We start from the raw sequence: 22,513 nt of genomic DNA, 5'->3' as shown, positions 1-22,513 counted from the left end.
AGTGTCATCAGAGAATTTTTGTACCCAGCAAGATGGCTGACTATGCCTATAGTCAGCAGTATAAAGTGAAAACAAAAAGGGGGATAAAACTGTACCCTGAGGTGCTCCAGTATTAGTTAGAATGGTATCAGAATATTCGTTACCAATCCTAACAAACTGTGGTCGTGCTAAAAGGTACTCTAGAATCCAGGCAATGGTTGTATTGTGCAATTTAAAATCAATTAATTTATTAGCTAAAATATGTGGCTGTATAGTATTAAAAGCACTCGAAAAATCAAAAAACATGATCCTAACGGAACTGGCAGTAGTTTCTAAATGACTGTAAATATTGTGAACCATAAATAGTAATGCATCATCTACTCCCACACCCTTCCTATAAGCAAATTGCAAAGGATCCTGAAAAGCAGACACATGCCTAGTCAGATGATCCAATACAACCCTCTCAAAACACTTCATAATCTGCGAAGTCAGAGCTATAGGCCTCAGATTAGAAAGATTGTTAGACACCTTAGCTTTTTTGGGAATAGGGACCAGACAAGATGTTTTCCACATAACCGGGATTGTGGCAGAAGACAGGGACAAAGAAAACAATGAGTGGAGGACGGAGCACAGCTGGTCGGCACACACTTTTAGGGTGCGTGGATGGACACCGTCAGGGCCTGCTGCCTTATTTGGTTTAATACGCCTCAACTGCTGACGAACCTCTTCAATGTTAAGAGTAATTGCTGGACTACATTCCTCAGAGCTGCTCTGCCGAAGGTTAAAAAGAACATTCTCATGAAGTGAAGAAAAGTCTAATTCATCAAACCTTGCAAAAAAAGTATTGGCATCGTTAGCCTGTAAACCCAAATTACATAAACTGGGTTTACTGGTCCCATATCCAGTAATAGACTTCATACCATTCCATAGACCTCTTGTGTTACAACAGGATATATTTCCTTCAACCTTTTCCTTATACTTTAATTTGCTCTGCCTGATACAGACTTTCAGCTCTCTTTGTGCATTTTTAATCCTATTTTTATCACCACTGTAAAAAGCAGCTTTCTTCTTATTAATAGCAGCCTTAACTTCTCTGGTGACCCATGGTTTGTTATTGGGAAAGATTTTGATTAGTTTACAAGGAATTATGGACTCAACACAATAATTAATATAACAAGTCACTTTGTCAGAAATACTGTCCAGATCACTGTCCCCATCAAAAAACACAGTCCAGTGTCCAGATGCGCAGGGAGTTCTCGCCCAGAACAGAACCAAACCGCCAATCCAAACTGTATGCTAATTGTCAGTCGTCTTTGATGATAGTGGTCCTGACAGAAATACAAGCAGGAATTCTCTGAAATGTAGCAAAGGATATTTAAACATTTAACAGCAAGAATGCAATGTTCAAATGTTAAAGTGAACAACTGAATTACTTACAAGGAAGTAATTTAATCGTTTCTGGTTACGTGACCCAGGGTGACAAGTCAGTGATTCATTTTAAATCTAGATATGGTGGGAGAGTTGGAGTTAATGTGTAAACAGAATAATTGAAATGGTTTCATTTTGTTGTGATATATTATGCACATTTTCACCATGCATTTCATATTAAGTTTAAAAAAAGTTTAATAGACAAGAAATGTGTTTAACCTTAATGTTTAATGATGAACTTACAAAGTTAAGAGCAGGGGTGCATGGTTGCAAGTTCTGTCGTTACCAATAGAGTTCAATGTAACTTGCGACCATAGATGGCTAACGATGCTTTTGGGAAACGCAGCCCTGATCGGGAACATTTATTTGTATCAAATTAAAGATATTTCAGTTGTCGCTGACTAGCTTTGTCGTAGTAACATTCCATGTGAAGCTAATGAGGAAATGTCTTTCATCGCTCCTTTCACCAAGTGCGTTCCAAACAGCTTCATTATGACACACAAGTCCCCACTTCAAGGGCTCTGTAGGGCATAGGGATACTCACTTCCGATTGGAATTCACCCCTAATAATCAATAATTAACATATAATATAAAATGTATTAATCATCACACATAATGCATTTGAGTATAAAATGCAACTTGGAAACGTCTCCTCTTAAATTGCACGCTTACTTTTAGAAACAATTTCAAGCCATATACTGTAACAAAAAAAGTTGAACGAGTGAGTTTATGTAGAAAAATACAAATGGATTAAACTTGACATCCCTGAATAAAAAATCCTGATTTTGACAATGCTTGATACAAAACATATTCTTTCCATATCCATTCTCAACCTGATTTCTCCACGAGTTTGGCCAGTTCTGCCACAGCTGTTACAACCATAAAATGCTCAATGTAATTTGATTTCCCACTCAAATATCTGATAGTCAAAAATAGGAAATATCCTAATTGCTCAGCCTCTCTTGAGAGGAACTGACATTCACCATGATCTCATTCAAACTCTTCACTAACTTCAGTTCCCTGTCTTGACGTACAAGGACCAACCAGTCTTTTTAAACATATTCCTACTCTGTACTGCTGTGTTCCTCCATATGTGAAATTTGTGCGATTAAGGGTATGAAAGTGAAAACTATACTTGCACAATCGACGTTAAACATCATAACGTCATTCCTGTTAAGGTGAACGGGGGGCTATTTTTAATATTTGATTTATTTTAATTATTTACTACACAAACTAACAGAGTTATAGTAATATATAAATGTTTTAAACGAAATAAAACGGGCACAGATCAATAAAAAAAATTCAATTTGTTTTTATACACAATTCGTGTTTTTATATTCTGGGTGTTTATGTAGTCTTTGATACCACATTGGGTTTTAAACTTCATGGTTGCAGGACTGAAAATAAAAGAGAATTAAGCGTATGCATTTTAAATCAAGATTTAACTTTAACCTACAAAGGTCTATAAAGACCACCATGATCCAGAAACACGGCTCCTTCAGAGCCACTCTACAGACGGCAGGTGGTTTATATCTGCCAGACAGAAAAGAATAAGCTCATGGGAGAATTGAAGAAAATTCACTCTTTTTAAACAAGCATCTGTGGTGATCTAGGACTAGGTTAATGAATGCTAGGTTACATGGGTCTTACTCTTGTATTGTCCAACACACACATCTTAAGAATCCCTCAAACCAACAATGACTTCCAGACATACTGCTGGACATACAGACACACCAGCACCTCTCCTGTCAGGTACTACAGCTTCAGCTAAATTACTGACGATCCTCCATTTTTCCACTGGTGACCATAACTCAGAAATAAAGACTAGAGTTTACCACTTCCAGGAGGAGTTTATGAGAAGAGTAAACTGAAAGGATGAAGGCATAAAAATGTTTTACCTCCAAGGTCTTCTTTGGAGGATACCAGACGAGGTGAGCTGTTCCCAGGTTCAATCTTCAACGATAACCTGTATAAAAGGGTTGTGATAGGGTTATTTTTTGGCCACATGGTTTAAACTACAGAAAACATTTGTACAGTCTTCATCAGTATGTTTATACATTATGTCCTTTACAAGCGCAACTATTATGCTCTGATACGCGAAAAAATTATAGATAATTTGTACAGAAAGACAATTGATTTTGAAGCAAAGCACACAAATAATAGCTGCAAATAATGTAGTGTGGTGCAAGTTAGTTCCTCTAGTTAAGATTAGCATTTGCTGTTATTATCTTTTTTGCACTAAGCTTAACCCCATTACCTTCCTCAAAATATTTTGAATATAACAGCCTAGGAGAATGTATTTTGGGTCCAATTCTCCATATTAACTAGTTGGTTATTAGCAATCATATTACTAGAATATTGGCTGTTTATTAGTAATTATAAATCACATATTAATGCATTATTCTGCATGACCAAATTCTACTTCCCTTAATCCTACCCAATACCTAAACTAACTAATGTTACTAACTATTAATATGTAGTAAATAGGAGTTTATTGAGGCAAAAGTCATAGTTAATAGCGAGAATTGAACCCTAATCTAAAGTGTGAACACCCCATAATGTAGGGCATACCTGAACACACACACACACACACACACACACACACACACACACACACACACACACACACACACACACACACACACACACACACACACACACACACACACACACACACACACACACACACACACACACACACACTCTGTTGGTCCATTTTTTTCAAAGTTCATGAGTGTTTTAGAAAGGAATGAAGAGGAAAAAACAAAACACTTTTTAGGCATAAATGCATGGAACACATTTCTGCAAATGACCTCTTTATAGCCAGCTCCATAGAGCTCGCTGTAACAGCAGTGCCAGATGGCAGGACATGCTGTAAGTGTAGGCTAATGGTTTTAAGACTGTGACCCTGGACCGCTGAGGTTTTCCAACCCCACAGACTGCCAGACGATGATGTCATTCCCCACAAACACAACTATTACCCTGCAGTCCCATCTATTCCAGCAAACCCATTCTCCTCTGGCGGCCCTGCATCCTTTGGTGTTGTCAGAGGACTCAAAGTGCCTGAGACAACTTCACATGGAGCCCAGTGACAGTCTAAATTTAGGCACTTAATTATGGTGCAATGAATACACTTTCAAAAATAGGACCTTTTTGGGTAAAAACAGAGTTGCCTTTTGTACAGTAAATTATTTTAAAGGGGTGGTTGAGCATGATTTCACTTTTCTAACTTTAGTTAGTGTGTAATGTTGCTGTTTAAGCATAAACAAAATCTGCAAAGTTACTATGCTCAAAGTTCAAAGCAAAGGGAGATATTTGCTTTTAAAGAAATCGTTTTTTAAGGACTACAACAAACGGCTGGTAGGGACTACATGACATTCCTCCCGGGTTAGTGACATCACCAACCCTAAAATTTACATAAACCCCGCCCCCGGGAACACGCAGTCCATGTTGAGAAGAGGGAGAAAGTTGTTGTAGTCCAGCACATTTGTGAGTCAGCTTTAACTTTAGCATCCATCTTTTCACATGCAATATAAATTCACTCAAGCGTGCATCTCACAACAGTTCCTACGAGCGATTTATAGATTATCATGACAGAATATCCTAATTGAAGATAGTTAACGCCACATCAGCAAAATACATTCATCAACTAACCATTCAGAGACGTCCTGTGTTGTCACTTACGCGTTGTCACTTCTTCTTGAGTCTCTCCATCATTGTCTGACTCCGTTTAAACATAAAAGGCAGAACAGCTTCTGTCATTTTAGTGTGTGTCTGCGTGAGGTAATCGGAGCTGCTAACACACACAAGAGCTTGAAGCTCCGTCCTCTGTGTCAGAAGCAGCAGCTAATTTGCATTTAGGGCCAGACACAAAACGGTGCGTTTTTGCTAACCCTCAAAAAGTGACAACTTTAACATGCTATATAAACATATCTGTGAGGTATTTTGAGGTTAAACTAAAACTTCACACACACACTCTGTGTCATAAACTGCTCGAGGACGCAGACAGTGGTGATCCAAATGCAGGCTTTAATTAGAGGAGAATCCAGAGACAGGTACAAGGAAACAGGCAGGGGTCAAAACCAGGTAAGCAGTCCAATATCAGAAGTACAATGCAGGGAGAAGGCAAACGGGAAAACCAGATACAGGCAAAGAATCCAGGAACCGTGAAACTAGAAAATACAAAGGAACTCGGAAAACGCTGGGTAATGCAGTAAGACACAAACAATACTGAGCACTGGTGCAACGGGCCACTCAGGCTTAAGACAGGTGCGCTAAACAAGATAATAAAACACAGGTGCATAAAATCAACATTAATCAGTCCAGAGTAAAACATAAAAATGAGTGAAACAGAGAAGGAGTGCCCCCCAGTGGCTCACGCCGGCACTCCAGCCGCTGATTGTCACATAACCCCCCCTCTAAGGAGCGGCTTCCAGACGCTCCAAAGAGCTCCGGGGGGAGGTCAACGGGGGATGGGATGGAGGGCCAGGCCCGTGCAGGGGAACGGGACCAGGACACAGGCAGACCGGGCCTGGGCCGTGGAGCGTGGGCGACCAGGGCGGAGCAGGGCGTGCCGACGGCCAGGGCGGAGCACACTCAGAAGGGAGACAGGGTGGAGCACACTTAACACAGGACCAGGGCAGAGTACACTTAACAGGGGACCAGGGCGGAGCACACTTAACACAGGACCAGGGCAGAGTACACTTAACAGGGGACCAGGGCGGAGCACACTTAACAGGGGACCAAGACGTAGGGAGCACAGGGCTGGACAGGACCAGTGACAAGAGCTCAGCCGAAGGTCGACGTGCAGAGGTCCATGTAGGCGCCGCCTCCATGGCCCTCACAGGGTACCTACGGCCCCCCCCAAAAAAATACTTGGGGAAGTCTAAGGCTAAAGCCTCCAGGCTGGAAACCGCCACAGGAAGAGGCGCAGGTAAAACGAGGCGAAGAGGCGGAGCCGGCAGGGCGTGGCGCAGAGGCGGGGCCGGCAGGGCGAGGCGCAGAGGCGGGGCCGGCAGGGCGAGGCGCAGAGGCGGGGCCGGCAGGGCGAGGCGCAGAGGCGGGGCCGGCAGGGCGAGGCGCAGAGGCGGGGCCGGCAGGGCGAGGCGCAGAGGCGGGGCCGGCAGGGCGAGGAGTCTGGGAACGCCCTCCGGAGCCTGGCGAGCCCAACGAGTCCTCCTTCTCCTTCTGCGACGGCGCTTCACTGGGCTTGATTCATTACAGGATGCACTTGACTCAGTTGACTCACAGGATGCACTTGACTCAGTTGACTCACAGGATGCACTTGACTCAGTTGACTCACAGGATGCACTTGACTCAGTTGACTCACAGGATGCACTTGACTCAGTTGACTCACAGGATGCACTTGACTCAGTTGACTCACAGGATGCACTTGACTCAGTTGACTCACAGGATGCACTTGACTCAGTTGACTCACAGGATGCACTTGACTCAGTCGGTTCGTCGAGGCTGACGTGAAGCTCTGGTTCATCGAGCGCGGTCTCGGCTGGGCTGACGTGAAGCGTGGGTTCGGTTGGCACGCGCTCAGACTCAGTAGAAAACCCTTGAGGCAGGAATACAACTGAGCTCACGTGAAGTGTCCGAACGTCGGGATTCACATGTCGCGTGGATACGGCGGACCCCTTACGAAGCGCTGCTTCACCGGGAGACAATTGATGCGTGGATTCAGTGTACAATGGCGAATCGTCGGGCTTTCTGTGAAGCAAAAGTTCCAAAAAATCCACAGTAAAAAGCGAACCGCCCATGGAAAGGGCCAGGTCAATATATTGGGTTAGAGTCCAGCTTGAACTTGGAAACGGTATAGCAGAGACGAGCGGTTCAGACAGTCCTCCCCGAAAGAACATCATTAAACAGAAATCATCTAAATAGGATTGACGAGAGAGCTTCAAAAAATCGGTCACAAAAACCTTGAGAGGACGTTCCCCTTGACGGAGGCTTACGATCTGCGCTGTGGGATCCATGACGAGGTCCGTGTCTCTCTCAGCCGCTGGATCAGTAGTGGCTCAGTATTCTGTCATAAACTGCTCGAGGACGCAGACAGTGGTGATCCAAATGCAGGCTTTAATTAGAGGAGAATCCAGAGACAGGTACAAGGAAACAGGCAGGGGTCAAAACCAGGTAAGCAGTCCAATATCAGAAGTACAATGCAGGGAGAAGGCAAACGGGAAAACCAGATACAGGCAAAGAATCCAGGAACCGTGAAACTAGAAAATACAAAGGAACTCGGAAAACGCTGGGTAATGCAGTAAGACACAAACAATACTGAGCACTGGTGCAACGGGCCACTCAGGCTTAAGACAGGTGCGCTAAACAAGATAATAAAACACAGGTGCATAAAATCAACATTAATCAGTCCAGAGTAAAACATAAAAATGAGTGAAACAGAGAAGGAGTGCCCCCCAGTGGCTCACGCCGGCACTCCAGCCGCTGATTGTCACACTCTGGGGACATCAAATATTTATTTTACATCTTGTGAAAAGGGCATTTTACCAGCCCTTTAATGATCTTTAAACCAGACACACTATTTTAAAACTCAAGTTCAAGAACCAGATAAAGATTTTAAGACAAATAATTTAAAGTTTCTTTATTTACACCTGCAATATTGTCCCCTTGGTATTACATCTTCATGACTTCATGTCTTTCTCATTAATATGGTACAGACTATGTAAACACTTGTGTCTGGATGGCTTAGTTTCACTTGAGAAGTTTCATCTGATACTGAAGTAAGCCAGGCAAGTAATTTTTTTAACGAAGCATGGAAAAAACTTGTGAATTATGTCACTGTGCCAAAAAGGTGTCTTTCTTCATTTTCTCATATGGTGTTTGAAAGCTTTACCAGACCAACAGCTTTAACTCATTACTGTCGTCAGTCAGAATGGGGCTCTAGAAATGATTCAGTGAGGTAAATTACACCAAAGCAAAATAATCCTTCTTTCCTCAAAGGAAACAACTCAAGAAGATCTTGATATATACAGGTGAAACTCGAAAAATTAGAATATCGTGCAAAAGTTCCTTTATTTTAGTAATTCAACTTAAAAGGTGAAACTTGTATATTATATAGACTCATTACATGGAAAGTGAGATATTTCAAGCCTTTATTTGTTATAATTTTGATGATTATGGCTTACAGCTTATGCAAACCTTTTCAGAAATATTTGTTAATTTAGGTTTAAACCTGTTGGCGTATATATAAAAAACTTTGACACCCCACTTGAAACAGTCAAGACCTAACTGTAAAGTAACTAACACATTCAGATGGAAATAGTGGAAATACGGGCATCCAGAGTTTTGCAATTCCCAATGTTGGGTTTATAAGTGTCTAGACAGCAAGAAATTGGACCGCAATAAAACCACCTGCCCTTTGTGCAAGACAGACAGACAGACAGGACCACACAGTAGGCCTGAAGAGAACTACCGGAGGAAACAGAGAAAACTCATTTAAGGATGATGAAAACATCAATGCTATGCTTGTCTTTGTAGAGGCAGAAAACCACATGTATGAATAACTCATAACATGTGTAGAATGTAACATTGAATCATTTCTAAAATGATACTTGTACAATTATATTTTCATAACATTTATTTTGTCATACATGTGTATGGCAGAATTTTTTTCAAAAAACCATATTAAATAAGACTGTGCTAGGAAAATACATTTTACATGATTACCGGTATGCAGCCTGAGGTAAAGGAAATAGGGATTATATTGTAGCATGAAGTCATGCCAAGCTGTTGCAGCTGTGGCCGGGGAAATTAGGTGCTTGGTCGGCCTTTGGGCCATGCAGCCAAACCAAGAAGGCTTAAAGTCCACAGACAGCACATGCTTAAATAAATACTATAGGCAGCTGGGTAAAATAAGTGTTAAAACAAGGGAGGGTCTTGATTTACGAGCGTCTTACAGATGTGGGTAGTTTAAAGTGAAAGATGGCATAAACATTTACGCAATGCAATAAATTGCAGGGCAGAACGCAAAGCAAAAATCACCCAAAACAATCAATTCAGCTGAGCAATGCGTTTAGGTAACTTACGTGTAATTGTCATCCTCCACAAACTTCTGAAGCTCCTCGATGTAGCGCACAGACATCAAATACTTCTGCACGTGTGGTAACATGACCAAATGATCTGTGGTGTGAATAAATGTGGAGATGAAATGTAAATTATCTGCCATCAGCACAGACTGTGAGCAGGTTTATTTTTTTGCTTTCCTTTTTTATTTATATTACAATTTCTTTTTTATTTCCTTCAATCATGTTCATGTTTATTTCTAGTTCAATCATGCAACTCTAGAGGGTGCCGGCTGATAAGTCCTTTACATGAAATCTGCCTCTGCTGATCCTGCAGCCAATGAGATTGCTTGCTCAACGTTTAAAAAGTTTGGTTTATTGTTTGTTGTAAGCTAGTCCTGTAGTTCCTCTGAAACCCTCCACCTCCCCCAGCTCCACCTGCCTATCTGCTACAGGATTTACAGTATGTATGACTATTTATGCACAGTGCATACTTGCTCTGCAGCAGCAATAATCAACATCAGCAGCAGCATTAACATTGCCATATTCAATAACATGCTAAAACTATTCTGAGTTGTCATGATTGAACTTTCTTCAACAACATCGTAACATTAATATGAAAAAATACGGCAAAGGAAGATGAAATGCAAAAAGTAAATGGTACTTGCAAAAACAATAATGTAATATGAAAATTTACGTTTTTTTATAAGCAACGTACCATAGTTACAGGACACCTGTAGGTCGGAGATGATGCGCAGTAGATTGTTCATCTGATTGGTTCTTTGCTCAGTCTCGATGATGCTGTCAGAAGCAGGGTAGGCGGAGTCAATGTAGGTCATATCAAACAGGTAAATTCCTAATGTAAAGAGAGAAGAAAAATTGTTTATATACATGGGTTGAGAGGAAGACTATTTCATTCAGAATTAATGTTTTCTCTTTCAATTGTAACTCAAAAGGTGAAATTCAGAAAACTGTCTTAGTCACTGTCTTTCCCATGCAGGTGCAATGAATGGGGACCGAAGCTTTTAAACTTAAAAAATAATTTGAAAGCACCAAATAAATATCATAAATGTAGTCCGTACAATTTATTGAATGCAATGTTTAAATGATACAAATGTAATCAACTATTCCTCTTCAGTAAGCTTTGTTGAATCAGTGAGTTGAAGATCAGTTCAAAAGATCTGAAAAATGATATATAGGCTATATGTAATAGTGATTTGACATGATTTGTATGGACTTTGACACTTTTATGCTGACAGTTTGAAGCTTGACAGTTCTTATTTACACTACCATTCAAAAGTCTGGGATCAGTGCAATATTTTAAATGAAAATAATACTTTACATTTATTTAAGTTATAAATGATATTTCATATTGTTAAAAAAGATTTCTATTTATTACAATACCTCCATTTCAAATATGTACTTTTGAACGTTCCATTCATCAAAGAATCCTGAATGGATTCCAAAAATGTTTTCAATATTGATAATAAAAAAGCACCAAACCAGTATATTTGAATGATTTCTGAAGGATCATGTGACAATGAAAACCAGACTAATGGCTGCTAAAAGTTCAGCTTTGCCATCACAGGAATTAACTTTTTAACAATAGAATTACAATTTTAAATATGAATTTAAATTCATTGAGTTAATTTCAATTGTAATAAACAAAGCTGTTTTACTGTATTTTTGATCAAATAAACGTAGCCTTGGTGAGCACAAGAGACTTAATTTAAAAAGGTTTTTAAAAATCTAAACGACCCCAAACTTCTGAATGAATGGAATATTGGTTATTCCTCAAAACTTCACCTTTTGCGCTTCATGGAATGGGTTATAAGAAGTACTGTAATTAAATTTTAGGTTAAGTATTCTTAAAAGATGGGTTTACAACAAACTTCTAATGTTAAACATTTAAAAAAAGAAGGAAAAAGATCACATACTATACACACATATGGGCGCTGTACTCAGTGTTGTGAAACTTCAAGGCTTTCCAATTTCCACTCTTTTACTACATTTACACATAGTTCAGAGAGGATCCTCTCTCCAGGATTCTCATGAACACTGGTAATTGTCAGGTGACAGGGACAAAACGAAATGGCATGCAGTGTCTGGCCTGAAAAGAGTGGCCTGGAGCGATTGCCTGAATGTTCTTGCTTGCTGGAGTTCTGTTTCCTCTACAGGATTCATGGAGCAGCTTGCTAATAAGCAGGTAGAGGTTACGAGTCTGTTAATGAGTGCAGTTAGTCAAAAACTGAAGAGTGAAGATGTACTTTACACAGCCAGTGGGACGAGTCTGCTTTCTCACGCCAAGCCTAAAGACTATCCGTGGCTTAACTAGTATTAAATTACAGGAAGGTGAGAGTGGATGTTCTCAGTGAGTGAAACAAGCAGGATAAGTTAGATCGGTAAAGTGAATCTCCCACTCTATTGTAAAACCAGATGCAACACTTGTTCTCTGTAATCATACACTTGTAAAATATGGTCAATGTTTTGCTCAAATGGCCAGAAGTGGATAGTTTTGACACCTGGTCATGAGCTGGAATAAACCGATCTACTTTGTGGTTGACAGCTCTCATTACTGCCCAGATCTGATGTGTATTACCACTTCTGTCTGATTGAAATGGACTTTTATGGGTTTGTCAGTTTTAGCGTGAAACTATGATTTCAGTTGAAATAAATGCAGGTTTAACCTTATAGGAATACTACATTACCATTCAAAAGTTAAGATTAAAGGTTAAAATTAAGATTAATTCTCAGCAAGGATACATTCAATTGATTAAAAAATGACATTTATAATGTTACAAAAGATTTCTATTTAAAACAAATGCTGTTCTTTTTAACCTTTTATTCATCAAAGAATCCTTTAAAAAAGTATCAGTTTTCACAAAGATATTAAGCAGCAGATAAGTTTTCAACAAAATGAATATGTTGAAATAATACATTGATTTTTTTATATTAAAATAGAAAACAATTAAAATTTTAACAATATATTTGACATTAAAGCCGATCTTCCACCGAAATACCCAACAATTTGTCCCAGGAACTTTTTCCCACCAGACCTGTTGCTGTCTAAACATGCAAACTCAACACATGCTTTAGGCTATTTCTGTGACTTTAATGCCAGTTTTAGTGTTTGCTATACCTCCAGATCATTTATTGGTCCAGCAGATTTTTTTGTCAATCGGCTGAACCAATGATTCAATTGCCCATTCATCCACCATTAATGGATTTCCATTAATTCCACCGCGGTCTAAAGTACCGGGAAGATTAGGCAAATAGTCCGGTGACTTTTCAGTTCCCTATGAATATAGCCTGAATCTCGTCGTCGGTCCATCGGCCATATTTTTAAAACTCCATTGTTGATATGAATAGAAAACAACTGTTACTGTACATACCGCAACAGATTTAAATGTAATTGAAATAAAAGTCAACCAATTAAAATGTGACATGAACTCAATCAGCGTGTCCAGTGCCTAAGTCCCACCCCTGAAAGTTTCTGAACTTTGAAAAAGTAATACCTCGCAGAACTTAATTTAGACCCTGGTTCCTGCAGTGGAAACACAGAGTACCACCCCAGAGTTCCTAGTTCCTGGGGAAAGTTTCTGCGGTGGAAACGCAGCTTATATTTATTCAAATCCAAGTCCATAAATATTACGGCTGTCAAGCGTTTACATTTTTTAATCGAAATTACATGAAGTGGTGATTAATTAATCTAATTACCAGTAATCAGAAATTTGTTTGAGAAATCACCCCCAAAAGAAAATTTAAAATCATTATTGAGTTAAATGAGAAAAGCATCAAATAGTATACTATTTGATGTTTTTCTCATTTAACTCAATAATTAATGTATGCAGAAAAAAATGTATGCAAAATTCTATGTTGAATCAAAAAAAAAATAAAAAAATAAAAAAATTATAATAATATTTTTTTTTTTTGTTGATTCAACATAGAATTCTGCATACATTTTTTTTTCAACGGCCACGAGGGTGAGTAAATGATGACAGAATTAAACATTTTGGGTGAACTATACCTTTAATGTTTTTTTATTAATATGGAAAAATATATATATTTGTATTTTTATGAAATGATATACTAAATAAGAAACCAAAACTGCCAGTAGGTGGCAGTAAATGTCTAAATGAGTAAGTCATTGATTCATTCGATTCGTTCAAGCGACTGATTTATTCAGGATTGAAGTAAATAACTCTCTTTATGAATGGGCAATTGAATCATTGGTTCAGCCGATTGACAAAAAATCTGCTGGACCAATAAATGATCGGGAGGTATAGCAAACACTAAAACTGGCATTAAAGTCACAGAAATAGCCTAAAGCATGTGTTGAGTTTGCATGTTGGTCAGGGAGGTCAGAGGTCAGCTGTACAGCTGAGATTGACCCTGACAAACTTCCTGTGAGTACTGTAGCTCATTGACCTCCAGTGACCTCTTGCTGGATTCAATTACAACAGCAAAACTCAGGAGCCATCTATTGGTCAACTACTATGATCTTACACACACAGAGAGTGTAGATAAATAATTCTCGAATTATCTATTAAAGATAATAGCAAGAAATTATTTAAATGTGAAATACGTGAAATACAGTCAAACATGCTTAAAAATTGTGCTCAAAATAAAGCAAAAATTTTTAAACAAATGTTAAACATTTTTGAGGTAGAAGTAATTTTTAAACTTGACAATTAAAAACATTTCTTCAAGTCAGCAAGGACAAAATATCAATTTTCTTGTCCGTATGTTTTAGTAGCTAGATACTGATTCACTGTCATTAAGATTTTATATTTAGTAAAATTACATGATATAAAAAGTGGAAAAATATGATGCTGGCTTGACAAAATGGGGGGAAAAAATCCATATATTTGGCATAAAACATATTCTAATTACAAATAATTATACACATGTCTTCAGTCAGGTCTATTCTAGGCTTTTAAAGACTTTCTGTGACACAATGAATAAGAGTGAATACGACTTCCTGGAAATGAGTGTTCCAGTGGCTGGTTTCCAATTAAACAAGGTTAAGCTCCATTAAGAGAAATATAAAAAGAGGTAGAAGAAAACGTTTCACAGTTATCAGTCAGGCTTGGAGTGCTAGTAATGTAATAAAGTAATAAGAGATTAGCAATTCTATTCTATACCTGAAGTAACTTTTCAAAACTCACAACCAAATTTAGAGAGCCAGTATAGTATTCACAGAATTAAATGCATGAAAGGAAACTTTACTAGTTTATGTGATGTCATTGATGTATGTAAAGAGACAGATTATTATTTGCTGTCAATCACTAATGTTGGCACTGTCAATCTCTTTCAGGTTGTCAAAAATGGTCAAAAATAGGGGTATTTTGCCATCAGAGAAAGAAACAAAAAAGCAGTGATCTGTCAGGAGTAACCAATGTCTCTTAATTCCATACCCAATCCCTAGAAGGAGGACCTGCAACATGCTCCTGGATCAACATCTTTGATGATCCTGGAATAACATTCCAATCAACCAATCAGATTTGAGGGACACGTTTGAGGGACTATATCATTTCCCTCTGATTTTAGGGATAACTTATGGGTAGAGTTGGGTTTAGGGGTAGGGATAGGATTCAATTTTCAGACAGGAATGTTGACAATATATATGTTGACCCAGAAAGGCGTCTAACTCTGCAAAATCAGGACGTGCATAATTGAACACCCTTGGAATTCAGTCACGGAGCAGCCGTCCAATATTGATGTCCATGAATAGAACAGGGAGTGTGGCGTAGCACTGAGTCTCCTAAAACCAGGGACCATTACAGTCCAAGACATTTACAGACTTCAGGGTTTATGCTCTTTGAAATATAACACTCGCGTGCATTTCTCGAGCCAAGAATTTAAGGACACAGTGAGACTTTCACAGAGAGAGAGGTAGTGTAAATCACAATGGCGGAGGAAATGTTTCACTGAAAATATCACAACTGAAATCTTGATGATTAAAATAAATTATGACATGTCTCAGATGATCAATGATTGATAGGGTTCACCTGTGACGTATTACTAATAATAAGTAAATATGATCACATGCGAGTTAACCACAGTGGATACTCAAATGGGAGAGCCACAGATTTTGGTCTATAAATATCAAAAGCATTTAGGACACTGATCAGGCTGGAAGCCCATTCAAAATCTTTGACTATATATATATATATATATATATATATATATATATATATATATATATATATATATTAAGGGTGTCACGATTTCGATTTTAAATCGAAATCGATCGAAATTAAGTCACAATCTCGATCATCGAATTAAAAAATGGAATCGTCGATGCTGCCACGCCCCCATGTCACGTTCGGTCGGCTTGTCAAGCAGAAAAAAAACGCGTGTTGAAATGCTGCGAGTCAACCTCCTCTGGGGGCCGCACACCTGACGATAAGCGCCGCGTCTGACAACTCGAGGTATCGCACACACCCGACGATAAGCGCCGCGTCTTTGACAACTCGAGGTATCGCACACACCGGACGAGAAGCGCCGCGTCTTTGACAACTCGAGGTATCGCACACACCGGACGAGAAGCGCCGCGGCGCGTCTATGACAACTCGAGGTATCGCACACACCGGACGAGAAGCAACGCGGCGCGTCTATGACAACTCGAGGTATCGCACACACCGGACGAGAAGCACAGCGGCGCGTCTATGACAACTCGAGGTATCGCACACACCGGACGAGAAGCAACGCGGCGCGTCTATGACAACTCGAGGTATTGTACACCGGACGCGCACTTTCATGTGGCCTGCAATATTATGTTTAAGGACATTATGGAATTAAGATCATGTCTATGTTATGAGGCTACTGTACAACGTTGCTTAGTCTGCACTTTATCTCTATCTCAGAGAGCGTCCGTTAACTGAATGTATCCTGAAAATCCGATAACATCAGCAATTTTCATTCAACCAGCTGATTTCTGTAAATTAATGTAAAACATGTATATTGCAGCAAAGTCATAACGACGATTTGAGACAAATAAATGTATATAAAATTTATTAATTTATAATAAATGCAATATAAAACTGTGAATGGCGCTCTCTGGCGCGGCAGGATTCATTTTGAACAAGGTCCTGAGCCGTTGCTGGGCGCCGGTGTGTGTACACACAGAGAATAAAGTGTTAGAATTTTAAAGACGTGGCTATGCGCGACGCATATATTTATCTGTTAAACTGTTTGTTTGTTTTGTTGTGAACTTGAATGTCATCTTCTGTGAAGAAGACTGCAGTTACAAAAGAGAAACTAGATCGCAGGTTATTTTGCTTAAGTTTCCAATTGACTGAAGAAGTATTGTTACATTATGTTCTTAATAAATGTTTTAAATTTGACAATGTAGTGTGGTACATTGCGAACAAAGGTCAGATATTATGCATAAAAGTTTGGTCTAAAAATGGCATAGCAACCTATGCTTTAAAAAAAGAAAGAAAAAAAAGAGTAAAAACCGAGAATCGAATCGAACTGTGAACTTAGAATCGAAAATGTAATCGAATCGAGGATTTGGAGAATCGTGACACCCCTAATATATATATATATATAAGAAATAACATGATAAAAATAAATAAATTAATTTAAAATCAATATAGAAATTAATGCAGTGCTCTTTTCATATGCCAGACAGTGTAAAAAAGTGATATGCACTTTAAACCAGCTTTGTTGTTGTTAACTAAAACGATTAAAATATTGTTTCCATTAATTTAAATAATCCTAAAATAAAAATAAAACATTAGATGAGTAACTTAAACGTTTACAACAAACGTTTAAGTTACTCATCTAATGTTTTATTTTTATTTTAGGATTATTTAAATCCTAAGTGATTATTTGATCACTCATTATGTTTAGCTGCGCACTCACCTTGTTATCACGTGTACTTAAGTTCAGTTCAGTTTGTGTTCATTGTCGGGTATTGTCTATGTTACGTGTTTGAGTAGCTCTCTCTCTGTTTAGGATTTATGACTGTGGATTAACGATTTTCCTCTTCATCATCTTGTTTGTGTTGATCATCATTATATGTGACAGTCACTGCATTTTAAAGCAGCTGGATTTGATTGACCAAAACTGCTTTAATGATCACATTAGTACTTGGTGCATAAGTTGTGTACCTAATAAACCAGTTGAGGGTCGATTTGTTGATAATAACTAGCAGGGTTACATTGCAAAAAAGAAAGTCTTGTCAGATTGGGCTAAAATGTGTTTTTCTTTTCTTTTTCTTGTGCCATTAATATCATAACAAGAAGAGACTTCTTAAGCCAAATACATTTCGTCCCCTTGGAATTATAAGGTTCTATCTGCATTCTGACTGGTTTTGAGATATTGAGCTTTAAAGTTTTTGCATTCCATTCAACTGTGTAGAAATAACCTTTTTATTTTCTAAATAAAAAGTTCCAAAATGTACACAACTTAAAAAACAACATCACATAATGTAAATAAGTTGTCACAGAATAAGAATATGTGAATAACTCAATTTTGACAAAAATGTCAGATAGAACCTTATAATTCCAAGGGGACGATTTCTTAATATCATGACGCCTTAAATTCTGGTGATTATAAATTCTGCTCTAAGAACCTAATTGTATCATTTAAATTATATCTTTTGCATAAGTGATGACGTTAGAAAAAGCACATATTTTTAGTACGCAAAGGTTAGTAGAAGGAAGGTAAAATACCACAAATGTTTTTTATTTTATTTTTCTGATTCAATGGCCAAGTATTATTCAAGTCAGTATAGACAAGCCATCGCTAACCTCAAAACCCTGAGGAGAACCAGCCTGTGTGGAAAACTTGAATAATGATTATGACAATGAGCAGACTTGACTTGTTTTAACTCAATGATACAATGTAAGAACTATTTGGGTTGTTACTTGCAAAAAGTAAACTTGCAAAATACCCAAGGGCTGTGAATGGACAACATTTTGATTAGAACAAATCAGTATTATGTTCAGATAAACAAAGTGCACCAAAGTAGTGGTGCCAGATGCATTAAATAAAAGCATCATGTTCATGGCTTATGACAGTCAGAAACTATTCAGAGGGTAGATGTTTTCTGTAACTTTTACACAGTATGTTTTAATTCAAATTAACATTAGTTATTGTATTATGAATGTTATTTCATGAGCATTATCTAACCATGAACAATACAATATTTATAAATTAATCAAAATCAACAACTGCTCTAATAAAATGATATGTAATTGTAATACTTTACAATAAGTTTAAATTTGTTAAAAGTAATTGAAATTTAACTAAAATAACTTTCACTCAAAAAAGGAATAATGCTTTATTTATTTTTTAAAATCATCATAGACTGTAAAAAAAAATCATATACACTCACATGAGATGAAGACTCATGCAAGTTACTAAATAAAATGGTTAACTAACAATGAACTAAAGTATATTTATAAGCTTGCAAGATTAATGCTGTAAAAATAGATAATTCATGATAACTAATGAATACATGGTAATAATACTTTATAATAAGGTACAATGTTTAACATTAATTAAAGTTTACCTAAAATAACATGAGATAACATCTCATAACATGAGAATTTAGACTCATAAGTAATCTAATAAAAGGGTTTTATTTTACAAGGAAGTGTTTTATTTCAGTAAACCCCCACTTATCAAATAATTTAGTTTGCAGAGTAAATGATTTATGGCAGACAGTAGTATTTGCAGTATTTATACAATAGCATTACACTTTTGTTTGCGTATGATGCTGCATCCACACCAGTAGGTGTCAGTATAAAGTCTATGCATCTGTTATAAATAAATTTCATAAATACAGACACCTTTTTTTTAAATGTTTATTGATAATCATAGTAATATTCCTAGATTCTGATGTCAGTGATGGAGGGAACATTAGTAACATGGAGGAAGATTTTGTGTTTGACACAGTAAAGTGGTTCGAGACCTTTTATTACATGGGCTGTCTGCATTTATAGCCGGCTATGGGGAAAAAAAATGCATGTCTTCAAGCAAACAGCTTGAAGGGTGTTGAGACTGCGGCCTGGCCAGTGGCAGAGAAACATTCCAGAGGTGTGACTTCACATGTGATAGTGGGGCTCCAGGGTGCTATGCTGCGGCTATCTCAAGGGATATGGTTTTCCCATCAGGGGCTTTCCAGAGTGCACGAACAACTGGGATGACTGAGAATGGAAGTATTAACACCTGCCATCCGGAACTCAACAACATCAGACTGATTACTAAGGGACGAGCAAAACATACAAGATTGATTAATGCATTTGATGATGTGCGGTTAACTTTTAAGTTTTATTTAGAGCATCTGGATTTTTTCGCATTGGGATTCACGGCCAATAAATCCCAAAACACTTTTCATGAGCTGCACAGCCAAGTATGGTGCTATTACGAATCCAGAACAGAGTGTAAAAGTGGGAGCAGCCAAAAGAATATTTTAAATAAACACGGTACTGTTACTCAAGGTGAATGCGCAGAGAGTTTGGCTCTCGCAGGCAGCTTGAGAGCCAGGAAAATACTTTTGTATCTTCTTAACAATCTGCTCATACAACTGTAAAATGAATACAGACAGTGATGACAACCTCAGACAATTATACTGTCTATTACTACCTGAAACACAATCTGCCAAGGAAGAATAATGCTACCTAGAGCAGACTTAGCTTACAATGCCTCTCACCAACTTACTAACTCATTATGCTGGCATGTCTAGCGATTTCAATACAGAGTTTATGGAAATTGCCACGCAGCCTGGAAAGCTTTATACATTGCATATTGAGATAAAAGATCCTATTGTGCCTTGACTCAAGGAGTGTCCATGAAACAGCCGGAGACACTGGAAAAACACTAGTGTACGAACAAATATGCACTGAGCAACTTAGAACACACAACAAACTCTCTGACGCACACACGCACGCACGCACACACACATTACTGAAATTATAAGTGACAGCCTTATGGAAGTGTCACTGTTAGGCTCTTTGATGTGGTGAAGACAGTAATACTCGACATGAGTGTTGTCGCACAATTCCTCTGGGATCACTTGAGTTCACTGGAATGAAATACAGCTAAAGCACATTTAATCTGCCATTTTAAACACAATCCCTGCATAAAATGTTGAATTAAGACAACTTTATTCTGGATGTTTGGTTGGATTTAGAGCTAAACAAAAATATCATCATCATGAGCTCATATAAAGAACCAACAGATTGTTCCAACAATGCTAAAAAAAGAATAATGCTAAAACAACATTATGAATTTAAACAAGACAGTGCCAATTCAGATAAAATTAAGAAATGTTTCAGTATCTGCAACTATGTTTCAATAAATATATATATATATTTAAATAAATGCTTTTCTTTTGAACTTTCTATTCATCAAAAAATCCTGAAAATGTAACAGTTTCCACAAAAATATTAAAGGAACACACCGACTTTTTGGGACTTTAGCTTATTCACCGTATCCCCCAGAGTTATATACGTCCATACATACCCTTTTCATCTCCGTGCCTGCCGTAACTCTGTCTGACGCACCCACCGCTAGCCTATACGGTTAGAAGATGGCTGTGTCTCATGTGACTTTGTTATTTGTACACGCTGTGACTATACAAATCACAACATGTAAATAGGAAAATGTGAGAGATGAAAAGGGTATGTATGGACTTATTTAACTCTGGGGATACGGTGAATAAGCTAAAGTCCCCAAAAGTTGGCGTGTTCCTTTAAGTTAAGTGTGACAGCATTATCAGTATAAAGAGTATAATAAGCCACATATTAAGAGTTGTTTCTTGAGCACCAAATTAGCATATTCAAATGATTTCTGAAGGATCATGTTAAACTGAGGATTGGCGTAATGATGCTGAAAATATACATCTTAATATACAGAGATGATATTGAGAAAGCCATTCATTAGATTTCCCAGCGAAGTGTAAACGTGGTGGTGCTATTGTCACCTGTCCTACTCGGCCAACTCCGAGCAGGATTCGAACCAGGCTAAAGACCGCAGCCACTAGCGTCAATCGCTAGCACGCATCGAGGCCAAGGGAGTGAGGTCAAGGGAGTGAGTCAATGGCACCAAATGTAACTGGTCCTACTCGACCCACTCCAAGCAGAACCAGGGTCTCTGGTGTGGGAGGAAGGCACACTAACAAGGACGCTAACGATCACAGCTGTTAGCGTCAGTCACTAGCGTACCTCTTGAGGCCAGGGGAGTGAGGTTTACATGCACAGCTCTAACTGGACTACATCCGTTACACTCACCCTCCCAAACTTCACTCCCATCCGGGTCAACGGCACCTATGTTACCAGTCCTACTCCACCCGCTCCAAGTGTGATTCAAACCGGGGTCTCCGGTGATGGAGGCAGACACGCTAACAAGGAAGCTATAGAGCGTTAGTGTCAGTCGCTGGCCTGCCTCTGTAGGCCAGGGGAGTGAGGTTTACACACACAGCTCTTACTGGCCTATGTCCATTACACTAAACATTGCTCTGTTTGTTTAAGATTCCCAATCATCCTGACACAGCAACAGTGGCACAACCAATGATGCAAGTTCGGGGTGTGGCCATCGGTACGTCTGACCAATGGCAATGGTGGAGAGTGGTTAGCAAACCTGTTAGTAAACAATCAGAAAATCAACAACTGTGCAATACTACTCAACTGCTGTCAAGGCAGTAATATTTCATTCCCTCAATAAAAGAAGTGAGGTAAAGTGATAGCAGCACGGATCTACAGGGAGCAAAGGAACGGTGGAGCCCTAAGGATGTGGTCAGGCTACTGTTCAAAGAAGACGCAGATGTCTAGCCAAACAATGAGCTCATGAGTTTCTGCGGGGACCACAGTGGAGGGCTGGGGTGTACTTTCCATTCCTCCACTCTTCCAGGCGCTCTCAGATCCTTGTCTCTGAGGTGGCTCATTACAGACCTCGAGTGTAGCGCAGCGGTAAGTGTCAAAGCCGCTGAAGAGAAAACCTCCAAAGCCCTTTGATTAATTTCAAGAGCTTTTGCTGCACTCATCAGGATCACAATGCTGAGGTGAACTTTCATCATTTTGTATTAAATCTTATGCACCAGACAAAACATGTCTGATATATACTGT

At 38.6% G+C, this 22,513-nt stretch overlaps 1 protein-coding gene across 4 annotated transcripts in view; it reads right to left on the bottom strand.

The window, feature by feature from the left end:
• ralgps1 (Ral GEF with PH domain and SH3 binding motif 1) overlaps positions 1-22,513 on the bottom strand; it is a 114,712-nt gene that overhangs the window by 12,919 nt on the left and 79,280 nt on the right. For all 4 annotated transcript variants that reach the window (XM_079637082.1, XM_079637081.1, XM_079637083.1 and 1 more), the window contains 3 exons: positions 10,150-10,287; positions 9,456-9,549; positions 3,306-3,373 (listed from right to left, as the gene is read on the bottom strand). In XM_079637082.1, the coding sequence (XP_079493208.1) occupies positions 3,306-3,373; positions 9,456-9,549; positions 10,150-10,287 (300 nt within the window). The remainder of the gene's footprint in view (positions 1-3,305; positions 3,374-9,455; positions 9,550-10,149; positions 10,288-22,513) is intronic.

This window comes from Phoxinus phoxinus (genome assembly GCF_949152265.1).
Source record: "Phoxinus phoxinus genome assembly, chromosome: 15".
In the NCBI taxonomy this organism is placed as follows: domain Eukaryota; kingdom Metazoa; phylum Chordata; class Actinopteri; order Cypriniformes; family Leuciscidae; genus Phoxinus; species Phoxinus phoxinus.
Note: the sequence above shows the minus strand (reverse complement) of the source record. Positions and strands in the feature narration are given on the sequence as shown.